The 21,204-nt window shown below is 37.1% G+C and overlaps 1 protein-coding gene across 1 annotated transcript in view; it reads left to right on the plus strand.

The window, feature by feature from the left end:
* Window positions 1-21,204, plus strand: part of Ccdc7 (coiled-coil domain containing 7) — a 106,159-nt gene that overhangs the window by 56,428 nt on the left and 28,527 nt on the right. The window contains exon 10 of the mRNA XM_026405166.2: window positions 15,158-15,230. Coding sequence (XP_026260951.2) covers window positions 15,158-15,230 — 73 coding nt within the window. The remainder of the gene's footprint in view (window positions 1-15,157; window positions 15,231-21,204) is intronic.

The following is a 21,204-nucleotide window of genomic DNA, read 5'->3' on the forward strand; positions in this document are numbered from 1 at the left end:
GCACTTGGGAGGCTGAGGTGGGAGTATCATTTGATCCCAGGAGTTTGAAACAAGCGTGGGCAACATAGTAAAATCCATCTCAAACCAAACTTTTTAATTAAAATTTGATTTATGACCTAACGTATGGTATGTTCTATTCAGAAGACGTTTCATGTTCACTTGATAGCAGTGTTTTTGGTTGGAATGTTCTGTATATATATCTATTAGGTCCATTTGGTTTAAAATGCATTTCAAGTCCAGGTCTTCTTTATTGATTTGGTGTCTGGGTGATCTGTCCATTGCTGGAAGTGGAGTTTTGAGAAGAAAATTGAAAATGGTGAACTAGAAGAATCCACCGTAAATATAGTAGATGTTCCCTCACACTGAATCAAAACAGCAGTTTTGCAGCTGCCTGTTGAGGTAGGAAGATGTGGAAAAGCACTAGAATGCAACTCAAGAGAGCCAGCAATCAGGTGAAATCCCAAAATATTGGTTTTAGTAGTTCACTGGGGAGGAAAAATGCCCCTCCAACAAGCTGAAAGAAGGTTTTCCAACTATCTTAAGGAAAGCAGGCTCTCTTGTGTCTCAGACCCACAATCTGAACAGAAAAAGGAGTTGAGATACTGCAAAGTGACCTAGCTTGGAAGAGATCCTAGCACTTCCCAATGGATTTAGTGAAAGTAGGGAAAGTGTAACCAACTTAAAAAGGAAAATTGTTTTAAACTTTCTGCAAAGGAAGTTTTCTTTTTGCTTCCTTTGTCTATTTTTTCTTGTTCTTTGTTTTCTTTCTTTTTGTGTACTCAAGATCCAACAACCATTATGCTCTGCTTCTCATTGGATTGGTGGACACAAACTCATCAGTCATTTGGAGCTCAAGAGTGAGACTTGCACAAGATTGAGGGAAGCTCTGGGCACCAATGGAAGTTCAGCTGCTGATCTGCAGATTTTTAGGACATAGAAAAGTAGAAGGAGCTTTCATTTGAAATTGGTCTGAATAATATGAAGCCTGTGATAAGGAGCAAGGCTGACAGGAATTAGAAATGATTCAGGTCTGGGTTGGGTGAAAAGCTGCTACCTGCAGCATCTGACTGTTGGACTGGCCATGTCCTCCATTTCCAGAAATGTCTGGGAGATCTGCTGATAAAACTTGAACATTTCTCACTGACCTCCCTCCAGCACATGAACTGAGGCTTTTAGAATGAGAGGTGTGGTGTAATATGAATCAGCTTTTAGGCTACCTGGGTGAGAGGACTGGCCACCGTCTCCTACTAAAAGGTACACCCTTATCTCCAGATATAAAATCATAGTGATATTAAGGGTGAAATTTGCTCTGAAATGGATAGTGCTTCTTCAACAGTTGCAGGCAGGGAAGAAAGAGCAAAACTCAACATACAGAATTCCCTACCAAGTTTGCTTCTTTTGGGTCAGAGATGAGAATGAAAAGTATGAATATTGTGTCCCACAAACTTCCTCATAGCTGGGAGACTCTAAATTGAAGCCCCAGAAAGAAGTGTTTACAATTTAAATACTGCAGCAAAGAGAAAACAAAATTGATTATTGTTGCATTAAATATTTACTGTGATGTTTTTTATTGTGTCATCCTTCTTTGTTTTTTCATTGTTCTGATTTTATGTATTTTTTCAGTTATTGGATTTTTCTTGATACCTCTTTTCTTCTTTCTTACCTCCATTCCCTTCTCTTTTATCTTTCTTTCTGTTTTCTTTTCCCTTCTTCTTCCAATATAATTTATTATTAAGTGCACTGTCATTAATTCTTAACTTTTCAGCCTAATTTATATTTTTTGACACACTATTCTCATTGGTTAATAGAATTGTACAAAAAACTAGTAATATTTCAATATATGTAGATATATGGTTTGCTTTCAGTTAGTGATTACTTTCCTCACAAAGCAGTGCCGGTTGTTGAACTTACACTTTGATTACACTGATTGGATGTTTTGATGCTAAAATATATTCTTCAATCAGGACATATTGTTAAGTGATAACTACTAAGATACCCTTACATACTAGTGGAAGAATAATCCTTCAAAACAGATGTGCAAACAACATATAACCTCTGAAAACATGAGGAAACAAGGAAGTTTCCTCCAGAAGTTTATAATCATCTAATAATTGAATCCACAGATAATGTAGTGGATAAAAATCTGGATGATCAACTTTTTAGTTGATTATTAAAATGATCAATGAATTAAAAGAAGATGTAAGAAATGAACCAAGAAGATGTAAGAAATGAACAATGAAGGATATATAACATTTCAATATATATAGAGATGGAAGGACTTAAGCATTCAGATAATATTAAAGAATAAATAATAATGTATTATGATTAGAATATACAAGAACTCTGGGACAATATGAAGAGACCAAACTTAAGAATCATTGGGAGAGACTCAACATGGCGACGGGCGGGGAGGCAGCGCTTTCATTAACTCTTCAGCCACATGGACAGAGAGACACATCAGAACGTTTGGATTCTGCCTGCTGAGAAACTCCCAGCAAATTCCGCTGAAATGAGACCTAGGTGGGGAGATTGGGATTATTGGAGCTTGCCCTGGTACGGGTGAATCTTGGCCACCCTGCGCGAGGAGGTGCGGGTCGCCACTGTCTGGTGACTGGCCGCAGAAGGAGGCATTTCAGCACTGCTGGAGACCGTGTGCGGCGTAGAGACCATTTGAAGTGGTTGCTAACCAAGCCTTCATGAAACAGATGACCGAGAACTGAAACCGAGACCGGGACAGACCAGAGACAGGCCAGACTCACCCCTCCCATCGGAAACTCTGGCAAGGAGTCTAGGGCCCGCCATAGCAGAGAGCTGACTTCACCAGAGTTCGGCAGACGGGATCCCTTCCCAGCGAAATCGGCTTCAACAGGTATGTGACTCCTATCCCCACCAGATACATACAGCTGGGAAACCTCAAAAATCTCTCCCCAGAGCTCCGTGGGCATGACTGTAGGGGCCAAGGGAAGCAGAGGGGACTTCCGACCTCCAACTCCCCCTACCACCAGCAGCGACAGCCAAGGCCTTAGCCGCCAGCTCCTGGGGGCGTGACCACCAAAGGAGTACAGGCAAAATAAGCTGACAGTTCCCAGATCACACGCTCCACAACCTTGGGATCTGGGTGAATGGCAAACAGACAGTGCTCAGTCGTTTGGAAGAACAGGGCACTCAGGAGGCTGCAAGTGTAACTAGATCTGTGGAGAACGCCTCCGGTGAGAGGGGCCTGGCTGGCTGGCAGGAGAAAGGTGGGGAGGGGCCAGAGAAGAGAAATGGCCTTGGGCTAACAGGATTGGAGAGAGGCCCAGTAGGGGAAGAGGAGCCACCTTACAGGGATTGCTTCCTGCATATAGAGGGGAGAAGCTCAGCTCGGAGGGCACAGCTCCACCTACTGGAAGAGAAGAAAATAGAACTCTAAGACTTCATTTATCATTTTTTTTCTTTTCCCTTTTCAACTTTTATTGTTCTTTCCATTCTCCTTTATTCTACCTATTTTTCTCTCCCTCTTTCTCTTTAAGGACTTTCTCCTTCCCCTTCCCCCTAACTTCCAACCCAAGCATTACGACTTTCATTATGTGTAATTTTCTAAATGCAAATAGGTGAATGTTCTGAGGCTATCTATAGGACTCCTAAGTCCCTAGCTATTACTGAATACTCTGATCCATTTGCCTGTTAATATCCCCCTTCAGTAGAGCAATCTTCCAAAGTAGCCAAGATATACTAACCTTCATACCATCATAGCACCCAACCTAAACATAAAGTCCTAGGACGAAACAACAGATCACTATATGCCTACATAATCCGTAAGCCTTTTATGAAACAAATGAGTAAGCTTTAAATTACAATAAAGCCCAACATCTCAAGACATAGTCTCCCACCACAAAGGAGAGACCACATAGATATACAAAACCAAAACAAATTTATAGGAGAAAACAGAAACACAGCAGTTAATCAGAGTTGGAAAGTAACGTGAACACCATGAAAAAACAAGGGAAAAAAGGATTACAAACAATGCAGGACAACTTAAATTTACAGGAGAACCTAGAGGCATCAGAAAAATGGACAGAGAAAGAACTCAAGGCATACCTGACTCAGATGGAATGGAAGCTTAAAAAAGTCATTAGACAGCAAGTCCAAACAATGAAAGAATACTTTGAAAATGAATTACATAAGCAGATTCAAGAAGCAAAAAACAACTCTACCAGGAGATAGAGATTTAAAAAAATCAAATAGTAATCCTAGAAATGCAGGAAACCATAAACCAAATAAAAAATTCAAATGAGAATATTACAAGTAGACTAGATCAAATAGAAGTCAGAACATCAGATAATGAAGACAAAGTATATCAACTCGAAAAGAGTATAGTCAATGCAGAAAGGCTGGTAAGAAACCAAAAGCAAAACATCCAAGAGATATGTGATGTCATAAAAAAACCAAACTTGAGAGTCATTGGGATAGAGGAAGGTATAGAGGTTCAAACCAAAGCAATGAGCAATCTGTTGAATGAAATAATTTTAGAAAACTTTCCAGACATGAAAGATGGAATGGATTACCAAATCCTGGAAGCCTACAGGACCCCAAACATACAAAACCATAACAGACAAACTCTAAGAACAATTATTATGAAGATATCCAACATACAGAACAAGGAGAGAATATTAAAAGCTACAAGAGAAAGGAGGCAGATTATATTTAGGAGTAAAGCAGTTAGGTTAACAACTGATTTTTCATCACAGACATTGAAAGCGAGAAGATCCTAGAACAATGTATTTCAAACGCTGAAAAATAATGGATTTCAACCAAGAATATTGTATCCAGCAACATTAAGCTTCAGGTTTGACAAGGACATTAAAATATTTCATGATAAACAAAAGTAAAAAGAATTTGCAGCCAGAAAACCAGCACTGCAAAGCATTTTGAGCAAAACACTACAAGAAAAGAAAATGAAAACAGCACCCAAAACCAACACTGGGAGGTAACTCAGTAAAAGGGGGAAAATAATCAAAGAGGAAAAACAAGCCAAATTAAAATAAACAAACAGACAAACATGACTGGAAGTACAAAACATATATCAATAGTAACCCTAAATGTTAATGGCTTAAACTCACCAATCAAGCGGCATAGGCTAGTAACTTGGATTGAAAAACCAGACCCAACAATATGCTGCCTTCACGATGCTCATATGGTAGGAAAAGGCATACACAGGCTGAAAGTGAAAGGTTGGGAAAAATCATACCACTCACATGGTCCTTGGAAACAAGCAGGAGTGGCCATACTCATATCGAATAAAATCAACTTCAAACCTAAGTTAATCAAAAGGGATAAAGAAGGACACTATATACTGTTAAAAGGAACCATTCACCAACAAGACATAACAATTATCAATATGTATGCACCAAATAATGGTGCTGCAACGTTCATAAAACAAACTCTCCTCAAGTTCAAGAATCAGATAGACCACAACACAATAATCATAGATGACTTCAACACACCTCTCTCACCATTGGACAGATCTTCCAAACAAAAGTTGAATAAAGAAACGATAGAACTCAATAACACAATCAGTAACCTAGACTTAACCGACATATATAGAATATATCAACCATCATCAAGTGGATATACATTTTTCTCAGCAGCACATGGATCCTTCTCAAAGATAGACATATATTATTCCATAGGGCAACCATTAGTAAATATAAAGGTGTGGAGATAATACCATGCATCTTATCTGATCATAATGGAATGAAACTGGAAATCAAGGATAAAAGAAGGAAGGAAAAATCCTACATCACATGGAAAATGAACAATATGTTACTGAATGATCAATGGGTTACAGAAGACATAAAGGATGAAATAAAGAAATTCTTAGAGATAAATGAAAATACAAACACAACATATCGGAATCTATGGGACACAATGAAAGCAGTTTTAAGAGGGAAATTCATTGCCTGGAGTTCATACCTCAAAAAAAAAGAAAAAGAAAAAACCAACAAATAAATGAGCTCACACTCTGAAAACCCTAGAAAAGGAAGAGTGAAACAACATCAAATGTAGCAGAAGGCAAGAAATAATTAAAATCAGGGCAGAAATCAATGAAATTGAACCAAAAGAAACTATTGGAAAAATTGACAAAACTAAAAGTTGGTTCTTTGAAAAAATAAATAAGATCGACAGACCCTTAGCCATGCTAACAAAGAGAAGGAGAGAGAGAACTCAAATTACTAACTTACGGAATGAAAAAGGCAATATCACAACAGACACCACAGAAATACAGAAGATAATTAGAAATTATTTTGAAACCCTATATTCCAATAAAATAGAAGATAGTGAAGATATCGATAAATTTCTTAAGTCATATGATTTGCCCAGATTAAGTCAGGAAGATACACACAATTTAAACAGACCAATAACAAAGAAGGAAATAGAAGAAGCCATCAAAAGACTACCAACCAAGAAAAGCCCTGGACTGGATGGGTATACAGCGGAGTTTTACAAAACCTTTCAAGAAGAATTAATACCAGTACTTTTCAAGTTATTTCAGGAAATAGAAAAAGAAGGAGCTCTTCTAAATTCATTCTATGAGGCCAACATAACCCTGATCCCGAAACCATACAAAGACACTTCAAAGAAAGGAAACTACAGACCAATATCTCTAATGAACCTAGATGCAAAAATCCTCAATAAAATTCTGGTGAATCAGATACAAAAACATATCAAAAAAATTGTGCACCATGATCAAGTAGGATTCATCCCTGGGATGCAAGGCTGGTTCAATATATGAAAATCAATAAATGTTATTCACCACATCAATAGACTTAAAGATAAGAACCATATGATTATCTTGATAGATGCAGAAAAAGCGTTCGACAAAATACACCATCCCTTTATGTTCAAAGCACTAGAAAAACTAGGGATAACAGGAACTTACCTCAACATTGTAAAAGCTATCTATGCTAAGCCTCAGGTTAGTATCATTCTAAATGGAGAAAAACTGAAGGCATTCCATCTAAAATCTGGAACAAGACAGGGTTGCCCTCTCTCACCACTTCTATTCAGCATAGTTCTCGAAATACTGGCCATAGCAATTAGACAGATGAAAGAAATTAAAGGCATAACAAAAGGAAAAGAAGAACTTAAATTGTCACTATTTGTGGATGACATGATTCTATACCTAGCAGACCCAAAAGGGTCTACAAAGAAACTACTAGAGCTAATAAATGAATTCAGCAAAGTGGCAGGATATAAAATCAACACACATAAATCAAAGGCATTCCTGTATATCAGTGACAAATCTTCTGAAATCGAAATGAGGACAACCACCCCTTTCACAATATCCTCAAGAAAAATAAAATACTTGGGAATCAACCTAACAAAAGAGGTGAAAGACTTATACAATGAAAACTACAGAACCCTGAAGAGAGAAATAGAAGAAGATCTTAGAAGATGGAAAAATATACCCTGTTCATGGATAGGCAGAACTAACATCATCAAAATGGTGATATTACCCAAAGTTCTCTATAGGTTTAATGCAATGCCAATCAAAATCCCAACAGCATTTCTTGTGGAAATAGATAAAGCAATCAAGAAATTCATATGGAAAAATAAAAGACCCAGAATAGCAAAAGAATTCTAAGCAGGAAGAGTTAATCAGGCGGTATAGCGATTCCAGACTTCAAACTATACTACAGAGCAATAGTAACAAAAACAGCATAGTACTGGTACCAAAACAGGTGGGTGGACCAATGGTACAGAATAGAAGACACAGAGACCAATCCACAAAATTACAACTATCTTATATTTGATAAAGGGCCTAAAGCATTCAATGGAGGAAGGATAGCATCTTCAACAAATGGTGCTGGGAAAACTGGAAATCCATATGCAACAAAATGAATCTGAATCCCTTTCTCTCGCCATGCACAAAAGATAACTCAAAATGGATCAAGGAGCTTGATATCAAAACAGAGACTCTGTGTCTGATAGAAGAAAAAGTTGGCTCCAATCTACATACTGTGGGTCGGGCTACAAATTCCTTAATAGGACACCCATAGCCCAAGAGTTAATAACAAGAATAAACAAATGGGACTTACTAAAACTAAAAAGCTTTTTTATCAGCAAGAGAAACAATAAGAGAGGTAAATAGGGAGCCTACATTCTGGGAACAAATTTTTACTCCTCACACTTCAGATAGAGCCCTAATATCCAGAGTATACAAAGAACTTAAAAAATTAAACAATAAGAAAATAAATAACCCAATTAATAAATGGGCCAAGGACCTGAACAGACACTTCTCAGAGGAGGACATAAAAACAATCAACAAGTACATGAAAAAATACTCACCATCTCTAGCAGTCAGAGAAATGCAAATCAAAACCACACTAAGATACCATCTCATTCCAGTAAGATTGGCAGCCATTATGAAGTCAAACAACAACAAGTGCTGGTGAGGATGTGGGGAAAAGGGTACACTTGTACATTGCTGGTGGGACTGCAAATTGGTTCAGCCAATTTGGAAAGCAGTATGGAGATTCCTGGGAAAGCTGGGAATGGAACCACCATTTGACCCAGTTATTGCCCTTCTCGGACTATTTCCTAAAGACCTTAAAAGAGTGTACTATAGGGATACTGCTACATTGATGTTCATAGCAGCACAATTCACAATAGCTAGACTGTGGAACCAACCTAGATGCCCTTCAATAGATGAATGGATAAAAAATGTGGCATTTATACACAATGGAGTATTACTCAGCACTAGAAATGATAAAATCATAGCATTTGCAGGGAAATGGTGGCACTAGAGCAGATTATGCTAGGTGAAGCTAGCCAATCCCTAAAAAACAAATGTCAAATGTCTTCTTTGATATAAGGAGAGTAACTAAGAACAGAACAGGGAGGAAGAGCATAAGAAGAAGATTAACATTAAATGGGACGAGAGGTGGAAAGGAAAGGGGGAGAGAAGGGAAATTGCATGGAAATGGAAGGAGACCCTCATCACTATACAAAATTACATATAAGAGGAAGTGAGGGGAAAGGGAAAAAAATGAGGGAGAGAAATGAATTACAGTAGATGGGGTAGAGAGAGAAGATGGGAAGGGAGGGGAGGGGAGGGGAGGGGAGGGGAGATAGTAGAGGATAGGAAAGGCATCAGAATACAACAGACACTAGTATGGCAATATGTAGAAACGTGGATGTGTAACTGATGTGATTCTGCAATCTGTATACAGCATAAAAATGGGAGTTAATAACCCATTTGAATCAAATTTATGAAATATGATATGTCAAGAGCTATGTAATGTTTGAACTAATAAAAAAAAGAATCATTGAATTGAAGAAGGAGTAAATATGCAGGCTAATGTCATTAATAATCTGTTCAGTGAAGTGATAGCAGAAAAAATTCAAAACCTTGTGATTGAGATATACAAGACCAGAAAAAGAGGCTCTCCAAACACATTATAAATAAAATGCCAAAAATCTAGGAAAAAAATTTAAAAACTTTTGAAATTGCAAGAAAGAAATGAAAGGTCACATTTAAAGGAATATCAACCAGAACAACAGCAGATTTCTCAGAAGAATCCCTAGGAGGGCTTTGAGTAATGTGTTCCAAGCCTTAAAAGAAAACTACCAGCCAGAATTGCTGTATTCGGTAAAGCTATTCTCCAAGTCAAAGGAGATGTAAAAATCTTCCAAGATAAGCATAAACTAACAGAATTAAAGACTACTAAGATAGTCATGCAGAAGATACTTAAGGAAACCTATATACAAAAGAAAATAAGAATAACCAAGAGCACTTAAGGGAGAAAAACTGTCATTAGAAGAGTAAATAAGCAAATGAGAATTAGTATTGAAGCAGGCATTAAAAATAAATCAAAATGGCAAGACAATAAATATCTCTCTATAAAAATACTAAATTTAAATGATTTCTATTTTTCTATTAAATTACCTTGGAAGAGGATACTCATGACTGGTGTGACCCTGAGTTAGTAGACAGACATTCCCCCTCATGGAAGCCCCTACCCATTAATCTTCATGGAGCCTGTGACAGGATTTTAAACAATGGATGGTCACATACGCAGTCCAGATGAGAGAAAATCAGTCCAGATGAGAGAAAATCTGAGTGGTTCCGTGTGCAGAACCCTACCAGCTGAACAGAAGCTCACCTCAAACGGGCGAAATTGAGCACTGCGGAGTTCTGGCAGCTTAGAGAAGCAGAGTTTCAGATCCTGTGAAGATCTGCCACCCACGTCTCCACAGGGTACTGGACCGAGGACTGAAGTTGGGACTTAATGGAGAAACAGCCCTGTTCTCTCCTGCTCACCAGACACCCCGGTGTGGAAACGGGCCATCGCCATCTTGGAGCATCTACCTCATCAGCTTTGGGCAGATCACAGGGCAGTGAGATTGGCGACATATCACCTGTGTGACCCCCAGCACTCCCCTCCACCCAGCTGGGATAACTCAAAAACATTCTTACCAGCTCTCAGTGGGCATGAAAATCAGAGCTGAGGGAAATTGAAAAGGCACCTGATCTCCAATTCCCCCTCCCCCCAGCTGTGATAACCAAAACCTTTGTTGACAGCTCTTGGTGGGCATGGCTATCAGAGGGAATTAGTCAGAATAGGTTGCTGGTTTCTAACTCCTTCTCTCCACAGCTGTGATGACTGTGTAACTACCAAACAAAGAGAGTGCTCAGTTGATCAAGAGTGCAGAGTGGCCAGGGCGCCTCACGCCCAGAGTGAAACTAGAGCTGTGGAGAAGAGCCCCAGTAATTGGGGCCTGGTGTGCAGGAGAAGTGAGGGGGATAGAAACCAGGAGCAACCCAAAGAAACTGGGATTTGAGAGACACCCAGCAGGGGAGGGAAAGCTGCCCCACACGGATTGCTTCCTACATCCTGAGGACAGAGACTCAGCCTCGAAAGCACAACGACACCTACTGGAAGAGAAGAAAACAGAACTCTAAGAGTGCATTTTTTTTCTTCCATTTTCTTTTCTCTATTTCTTTCTTCTTCTTTTATTTGTACTTTTCTTCTTCCTTCTCTGCCCCTCCAACCTCCCAAGTGTTACTACTTCTACTATGTGTAATTTACTAAATGCAAATAGGTGAAGGTTTCTATGCTTTTCATAGTCTTCCTAAGTACTTAGCTACCCCCAAATACTCCTGTCTATTCTCCTGTTAATATCTCCCTTCATTAGAGCTCTCCTTCAAAGTAGCTAAGATATATTAACCCCCATATCCTCACATCTTTCCCCCTAAACATAAAGTCCTACGACCTACCCTCAGTTCTCTATACACCACCAGAATTTGTATGCCTTTTATGAAACTAATGAATTTACTTTAAATTACAATTGAACTCAACATCTCTAGACATTGTCTCCCATCACAAAGGAGAGATCTTGGAGCTTTACAAAAGCAAAACAAATTCATAGGAGAAAATAATAACATAGCAGTCACACGGAGCTGAAAAGAAACATGAGCATCATGAAAAAACAAGGAAAAAAAGGAGCACAAACAATGTAGGACAACTCAACAATAGAGGAGTTGGTAGCCACAGCAGAGATAATGTCAGATAATGGTTTCAAGATATACATGCTTCAGATGATCTGGAGTCTCAAGGAAGACCTTATACAGCAAATGCAGACAATGAAAGATCACTTTGACAATGAATTACATAAACAAATCCAAGAAGCAAAATAGCAACTCTACAGGGAGATAGAGGTTATACAAAAAAATCAAACAGAAATCCTGGGAATGAAGGAAATTATAAATGAAATTAAAAACTCAAATGAGACTATCACCAGTAGAGTAGACCAATTAGAAGTCAGAACATCAGACAATGAAGACAAATATATTATCTCGAAAAGAGTTTAGTCAACTCAGAAAGGCTGATAAGAAACCAGGAGCAGAACATCCAAGAGATTTGGGATAACATAAAAAAAACAAACTTAAGAGTCATTGGGATAGAGGAAGATATAGAGGTCCAATCCAAAGGAATGAGCAATCTGTTCAATGAAATAATTTTAGAAAACTTTCCAGACATGAAGATTGAAACGGAAATCCAAATCCTAGAAGCCTACAGGACGCCAAATGTACAAAACCACAAGAGACCCACACCAAGACACATTACAATGAAAATATCCAACATAGAGAACAAGGAGAGAATTTTAAAAGCCATAAGAGAAAGGAGGCAGATTACATTTAGGGGTAAACCAATTAGGTTAATGGCTGATTTTTCAATAGAGATTCTGAAAGCTAGAAGATCCTGGAACAACATATTTCAAACACTGAAAGATAATGGGTTTCAACTAAGAATGTATCCTGCAAAATTAAGCTTCAGGTTTGACAATGAAATAAAAACCTTCCACGATAAACAAAAGTTAAAAGAATTCACAGCTAGAAAAACAGCACTGCAAATAGACACAATAATCATGGGTGACTTTAACACATCTCTGTCACCACTGGACAGATCTTCCAAACAAAAGTTGAGTAAAGAAGCTATAGAACTCAATAACACAATTAATAAACTAGACTTAATTGACATATATAGAATATATTAACCATCATCAAGTGGATATACATTCTCCTCAGGAATTTCACAAATTTTGCCTCCTTTGGAGGGAAGGAGTCATTATTTCCCAAAGGAATTTCAAAAGTTTCATCTAGTAACATGATCTCTGCTCTATACATACTTTGGCCAATCAGTCACCTGTCAGCTGCCATGATGGACCTCTGGACTTCCCTGATGCTAAGTACTGTTAACTGTCCATGTCCAACCTGATAGAAAATGACTTTTGATTGCTTACCCCCCATAACTTTGTCCTCTCTCAGCAGTAAGCAGCCAGATCAAATTGATATCCACATCTCCTAAAAACATTTAGGAACCCCAAATCCTTGAGGGGAAAATGACAGGAAACAGACATATGTGAGTGGTGAGGTTGAAGGAATAACTGTCTAACCTGGGTCTACTGTGTTGATCTCCATATGTTTTCATTTTTCAAAAGCAATTTACCCATACCCCTGCCTGATTTAAGTTGACAGGATATATCACATTCCTCAGCAACAGCAAAATACCTGTAGAGGAAATACAAACTGAAAATTCCAATAAAAAGAATATAAATTTACCCTGATGTAACCTACAACCTGCATGGGGATGGAATAAGTAACAATCAGAGGTGTGGGGCAGCTGAAATTAAAAGTCTGGAAAAGTAGTATTAACAAATAAAGCAGGAACTGGGGTTGTGGCTCAGTGGTAGCACATGTGAGGCACTGGGTTCAATCCTCAGCACCACATAAAAATAAATAAATATATTGTATTCATCTGTAGTTGAAAATATTTTTAAAAAAGAAAGCAAACAACACAGAGAAATAGTTTTCAAAGCCAGGGGTATGATGGGTGGAAGAGACCTGATGGATCTGATCCTAACAAAGGGAAAAGCCCATGAAGGCTGTATTTATAGTGAAACACACCAAAATAATTTATTGTGAGGAGGGATTCCTCAAGGTAAAAAAGAATCGAGAAGCTGTGGAAAAGTTGGGCTGGTTGGGGACTTAACACTTGCATGGTAATTCTTTCTCCTCCAGGCAGCTGGTGTGTTAAGGCTGTTTAGGCACACTTCTATCTCTTTTATCCAAAGCATCTAAATTCAAAGCTATGGAACAAATAAATTCCACACTAGGCATGGATTCTGCCTCATTAACAGTGGCTGCCTGCAAATGGGCATATCTTTCTACATCTTTGCATGAAAAGATTCCCCAATATTCCCCAAGCTGACCAAGGCCATGGAGTTCAAAGCAATAATTTATTTGCCACTCTTGACACCCTGAAGTAGGGAACTTTTGTGACCTTTACACAGACCAGATCCCAGAACCCAAGTGGATTAAGGCTAATATCCCAATCATAAAATCTGTAAGAGCAGGTTCCAATTAAAACAGGTCTGCATGAGCCAAAGTGACCTAGAGTTGCAGTGGGACTTGAAAGTCTGATGTCATCCAGCTATCAGTCAAAAGTCAAGAGGTGGACTGGGGCAAGACTCTCTTGAAATTTCCCTAGGATCTCCAGTAAAATTGGAGGGCAGGAGCAAGTGTGTGCCATTCTTCTCTATGAAATGATCCATTCTTTCCTTTGAGAGTGTTTCCTTTTTCCTTTTCCTATCCCTTCTAATAAAGTCATGCCCGCTAATTGAAGTGACATGTCTGAAATCCATTTATCATGGTTGCAAGAATTGCTACAAAGTGAGGGCCTCTGCAGCTGCCTTGGCTTCACAGTAGGCTGCTGCCCTGTAATAATACTGAGTTGAAGATCCTAAGTTAGTGGAGTCATAGATAGATAATGGCATTTTATTTTTTCTGAATATTGAATTTTCAAATTGTAACCAGAATAACAGTTTTTGTTCCTCATAATTCTTTATCATATTCAGGATATATGTTGTATGCTATTATCATATTGCTCTTAAAATACTGTTTTGAATTACGACAGGAACCATTATATGATCCAACAACCCCACTACTACAGTTATGCATCAGGTTATATGTTTCCATATTATTTAACATTTTCTTTGTACATGTAATATCTTATCTTGGTTAGTAGAAAACCTGATGCAGTTGTCTTCTGTCTTGTACTTTTTAATGTCCCCAGACTGAAAAGTCTTGTTTTCCCATTGATTATTATGAATCCTTAAAAAAGGATTATTGTTTACCTTTTTAAGAAGCATCTCAGTTTTCTATTTAAGTTATTTGATACAATTGGAAAACAATAGGTTAGACATATTCTTTCTATTGTCTTTAGCAGCAGCTATCACACATTTGCTCTATCACATATAGTTTACATTTGCTGGACCTCAGTAAAAGTTTTTAATTTATCGGAGGCCAAGTTTTGGATAAATTATATAATCTCTCTGTGCCTGAATTTCTTAATTTAAAAATAGTGATGGTACTTTCTTTTTTGAGTTATTTTAAGGATTAAGAGAATGCAAAGTAACATGAAGACTTGCACATAATATGTATTTAATAAAATTATATTTTCATTCATCATAAGCATTTTGCTATTTAGTATTCATTTCACCCTCCTATCTCCTAATTATGCTTATTCAGTTTTAATATCTATTGCATGAGTTATAGTAGCATAGAACTATAACTTCAGTCATTCTAATGCCTTTACTTTTATTATAATAGATACTGCTTCAATGACTAACCAATTCAATATGATGTTGAAAGTATTTGAAAAACAGTCAGATATGTTGAAAAGGTAAACTTTTAAAACAACTCTTTTTTCCCCTAATTATAGCATGTATAAATGAATAAACAAAATGTGGTATATGCATATAATGGATTATTATTTAGCCTTAAAAAAATGCTTTATCTATGCTATGACAAGAATAACAGGACATTGTACTATGTAAAATAAGCCATTCATTAAAAGACAAATACTGTATGAGTCCCCTTACCTAAGTTATCTAGTCTGATTTTTAGAGACAGAAGGTAAAATGATGATTGCAAAGTGACAAGGAGAGGGGAAGATGGGGAATTATCATTTTTTTAAAGAGAGAGAGAGATAGAGAATTTTTTAATATTTAGTTTTTAGTTTTCGGTGGACACAACATCTTTATTTTATTTTATGTGGTGCTGAGGATCGACGCAGCGTTCCGCGCATGCCAGGCGATCGAGTTACTGCTTGAGCCACATTCCCAGCCCGGGAAATTATTTTTTAATGCATATAAAGCTTAGTTTTACATAATGAAAATAGTTTTGGATATTGGTTATAAAATAATGTTAATTCACTTAACATGACTGAACAGTACTTAAAATGGTTAAGATTGTTAATTTTATTTTATATATATTTTACCATAGTTTGAAAAAATAAGAAAAATCACAATGATACAAAATGTAGTTTGTGTATAGTCTTTTCAGTGGTAAATTCATATAATTCCTCTTTTATTTAAATGTACTTTTTCTTTTAATTGGCAAATAAAATCATGTTTATTGATGGTGTACTACATGGTGTTTTGATATGTGCATACATTGTAGAATATCCAAATTAAGCAATATAGCATATTCACCATCCTCATATTCTTTTTTTAAAAAAATTTTTATTTGTTTTAATTAGTTACACATGACAGTACAATGATCTTGATGTATCATACATTTGAATCAGATGGGATATAATTTCTCATTTTTCTGAGTGTACAGGTTGCAGAATCACATTGGTTAATGCAGTCACATATATAACACAGCAATAATAATGTCTATTTTATTCTGCTGTCCTTCCTTTCCCCTCTCCTCCTCCCCTCCCCTCTCATCACTTCTCTCTATCCAATCTACTGTGACACACTTTTTCCCCCTCACATTGTCAAACATGTATTTTGTATAACAATGAGGGTCTCCTTCCATCTTCTATGCAATTCCCGTTCTCCCTCCTTTTCCCTCCTACCTCTCTTCCCTATCTAGAGGTAATCTTCTTCTCACATTCTTATTATTGATTTTTGTGGTGCGAACTTTAAAAATCTACTCTCTTAGAGATGTTGAATTCTGCAATATATCATTATTGACTATAGTCACCATGTTGTAGAACTCTAGAACTTAATACTGCTATGTAACTCTGTTCTTTTCACAAACATGTTCCCATTTTCCTCCACCTCCTGCCCTACTTTGAAACTTTTTTGGGGGGGGGTACTAGGGAATGAACCCAGGGGCACTTTACCACTGAGCTACATCCCCAGTTCTTTTTATTTTTTATTTTGAGACAGGGTCTAAATAAGTTGCTGAAGATCTTGCTAAGTTGCTGAAGTTAGTCTTGAACTTGTGATCTTCCCACTTCAGCCTCATGAGTCATTGGGATTACAGGCATGCACCACCATACCTTTTTGAGTGCCAACATTATGCTCAAAAAGTTTTGGATTTTGGAACATTTTGGACTTCAGATTTTCTAATTAGTGATGCTCAATTTGTAAAATCTATGTTAATGTTCCCAAATCTGAAATAGCCTGAAATCTGAAATACTTCTGGCCTCAAGCATCTTGTAAAAAGGAAGCCCAACCTGTAGGAAATGAATTCATCAAATTGAATGTATACAGGATCTATAAGCAAAAAATCAGTTGCATTTTTATATACTAGTTGTTCAAAATTGAATGTGTCCCCCCAAAGTTGAAATTCTTTACCCTTGCTACTACAGAGTGGCCATATTTGAAAGTAAGACTGTTGCAGATATAATTAGTTATTATGAAGTCATAATGAGATAGGATGAACCATTAATCTAATATAACTGATATCCTTATAAAAATTGGAGAGTATAGATATACACAGAAGGAAGACTTCCAGGTGAGGGTTCAGGCAGAGGTTGGAGTTATGCTGTTACAATTCAAGGAATGCCAGAAGATAGAAGAGGCAGAAAAGTTTCTTCCCTAGATGTTTCAGAAGGAGTGTGGCCATGAAAACACCTTAATTTGGGGTTTTAAATCTTCATGCTTGGGAGATTCAAGATGATGGAATAGAGAAAGACTTCATTCTTAGTTGCTCCATCGCTTGGGATTCAAACAATGGGAGTACTGTTCCTCAGGGGGTGGGTGAAAGAGGGATCTCACTAAAATTTAATATTGGACAGCCAGAGTAACTTGAGTTCATTAAATGAAGAAGAAAGAGTACAATAGAGCAGAGCTGCTTGGGGCAGCAGTAGTGGTAGTGGTGCTGGTTCAGTATAGAGGGAGGAATAATACAGAGAGAAATATAGATTTGGTATGGAAAAACCTGAGATCAGAAAAGTGGCTTGATCTTAGCTGATCCAGAGGATGCTCTGTGCATTGGTGTTTGAAAAGTTCTGTTTTCCAACTGACCAGAGAGCTGAGGTGGGAGCCATTTTGAAGTAAATATACTGCAGCTGCTGCTTCAGAAGCCAAGAGATCATCCTAGCAAACAGTGTCACACTGTCCCATTAGGTACCTACTGTATGGTCTAGGAGAACATGAGTAAAATAGGCACAGAAAAGATTGTACCCAGTGGAATTCAAGTTGGAAAAGTGAAAAGGGCACCAACTTGCTTTTCCTTTTTAGTCTGGCAGCTCACATGACCAGCTGAAGCTAATTGGAAATCTGAACTGCTAGATGTGAATACACTCAGGGATCAAGCCTAGCAAATATGTTTCTGGGCAGCAAAGTGTGAGGAAGATTAGCTTACCTGCCTCAGCACTGGAATTCCTGGGAGGCTCTTGAGATCCAGACTCCCAATAGAGATTAGCAACTGCAAGGCCCTAGGAGTATGTTGATCTGATGTGTCCAGAGCAGATGTCACCAACAACGCCCCTGTGGCCTGAAGACCTAATTCCCAACTTTCAGAACTCCATTTGTAGAACTCTGCAGCAACTCCACCTTGGGAATGCAACAATATGTGTGGACAGAATTCCAACTGACAGTGCTTTCCACTTCATCCTACCTCATGTTGGTGAGAAGGGAAGGTGAGACTTATTTCAATCAGCTTGAGTCTTAAACCACTCCAACTGGCAGCTCTCTCACTCTCTTTGTGTGTGTGTGTGTGTGTGTGTGTGTGAGAGAGAGAGAGAGAGAGAGAGAGAGAGAGAGAGGGAGGGAGGGAGAGGGAGAAGGAGGGAAGGAGAGATGTCTGTGCTGATTGGTTTAAGTCCATATTTAATATACATATTTGGTTTTATCCCCCTCATTTTTAGCATTTTTAAATGCATTATTTTTCCCTGCCTTGTCTTTTGAGGATTAAAGTTTTTTATTTGTTTATATATTTTTTGTATGGTTGTCATTTGTTTCTTTTCTTCTAACAGAAAAGTTCTATTGTTATCTCTCTCTCTCTCTCCTATTTGTTTCTTCCATTTTCTCCTCCATCCTTATAACTATTAACTGCTACATCTCTTCTGCATTCTGTTTACTTTTTGAAATTTTAAACTCTTTTCTACCTTCCTAGCATATTTTCTTTTCTCTTAATTAACTGTATTTTTACCATCTTTTAGAACTAATTGGTTTATATAACTCCTGCCCCCACCATTAAATCTGATGCAATTATTACTGCTGTGGATAACATAGTCAACACAAGCTGTTTGCTTTAAAACCATATATAGTTCATGGTAATTGTTTTTACTGTTGAAAATTGCTAATCTCACCATTTTTTGGTTTGGGTAGTAATTAATATTATACATATCATATAAGGTCCTTGGTATTTATTTTAATGCTATATATTATTTGCACCGATTGTAGCTATTGTTTGTTTTACTCTATTCTGTGAAGTTCTGTTACAAGTTAACATGATAGAGACTCTGCTATTGAACTAAACTCAACCTAAACAGCACACCTTGCTCCACACACAAATAAATGACACTCAAATTCAGCTGTACTTTAATGACCAGAAGAGAAAGAAACACAAACTTACAACCAGGTCCCAAGTAAAAATGGATAAGTGTGGACCCCCAGGTCCCATCTTCAAATATCCACTGCTATAGCAAAAACGGTGAATTAGCACAAAGACTGTGGATATCACACTTATGAGGGGTTCTCAATGTAAATTACTCTAGGACACTTTGGTAAGTGAACACAGTAATTTAGCTGTAGTTTCCCAGAACTTCACTTTGGTAATGTGTCCTAAAATGGCCACATATAAGAGTAGAAGAGAAATATCTTCCAAAGAATCATAAAACACAACATAGGAGTACAAGAAATATGAAAACAAGGTAAAAGGACACCTCCTAAAGTTTGTTACTTATCAGCAACTGATTAAGTGGTTGAAATATCAGATAAAGAATTCAAAAGAAACATTAAAATGATCAGTGAATTTCAAGGGACCACAGAAAAACTACTGAATGAATTCAGAAGTCAGTATATCATATGAATGAGAAGTTCAATAAGCAGATAGAAGTATTAAAAAAGAACCATTGTAAATTAAATACAAAATAAATCAAACAAAATGTTCAGTTGAAAGTCTTTCTAATAGAGTAAACTATACTAAAGGCAGAATCTCAGAACTGGAAGACAAAGTGACTGGCCTTGAACATTCAGATGACATTAAAGAAAAGAAAATAAGCAAACATGATTAGGCTATACAAGACCTCTGGGACAACATTAAGAAACAAATTTAAGAATCAGTGGAGTTGAAGATAGTTGTAAGATGCAGACTAAGGGAATTGATAAACTCTTCATGGAAATAATAATAAAAAATCTTTCCAACTTTCAGAATGTGATGGACATCCAGATACAGGAGACATTCACAACAGCCAAGAGCAACAAAAAACCTCTCCATGACACATTATAATTAAAATGACTAATATACAGAACTAGAACTAGAATAGAATTTTTAAAACCTCCAGGGATAACATCATGTCACATTTATAGTCAAGTCAATCAAAATTACTTCTGATTTCTCAGCACAAACTCTAAAAGCCAGAAGGACTTGGAATGATGTGATGAAAGAAAATAACTGTCAACCAAGACTGCTATATCCAGCAATGCTATTCTTAAAAATCAAAGAAGAAATAAAAACATTCCAAGATAAGCAGAAATTAAAAGAATTCATGACAACTAAACTGGCACTACCGAGCTTAATTAATGAAATACTCCACATAGAAGAAAACAGAAGAGCTCATAAATAAACAAACCTCATTTGAAGAGTAGCTAAGCAAATGAGAAACAAAACCAAATTAAACATTATAATTAAATCAAAATGGCAAGAATTAATATACACATCTGTAATAACATTGAATGTAAATGGTCACAACTCTCAAATGAAAAGACATAGATTGGCAGAATAAATTTAAAAGATTCAACTTATGTTTTTTGCAAGATATACACCTTACAGGCAAGATAGGCACAGGTGTAAGTAAAAGACTGGAAATTAATATACAATCTAAATGGAACCCCCAAACAAGCAAGAGTAACTGCTCTCACATCTTACAAAAGAAGACTTCAAACCAAAATTAATAAGAAGAGACAAGGAATGTTACTTGACACTTGCAAAAGGAACAATCTAACAAGAAATAATAATAATAATAAAAATAAAAATATGCTCTAAACATGGGTGCAACTGCTTACATAAAAGAGACACTACTCAAATTGTAGTGTCAGGTAGAAGCCAGGACAATAATACTGGGTGATTTCAATACACCTTTCTAACCATGTGATAGGCATCCAGACATAAACTAAGTAAAGGCTCTTTGGACCTGAAAAATATGACAAATAAAAAGGACCTAACAGACATCTATAGAATATTTTATTAAA

The sequence above is a fragment of the Urocitellus parryii genome, chromosome 9 (genome assembly GCF_045843805.1).
Source record: "Urocitellus parryii isolate mUroPar1 chromosome 9, mUroPar1.hap1, whole genome shotgun sequence".
Lineage (NCBI taxonomy): Eukaryota > Metazoa > Chordata > Mammalia > Rodentia > Sciuridae > Urocitellus > Urocitellus parryii.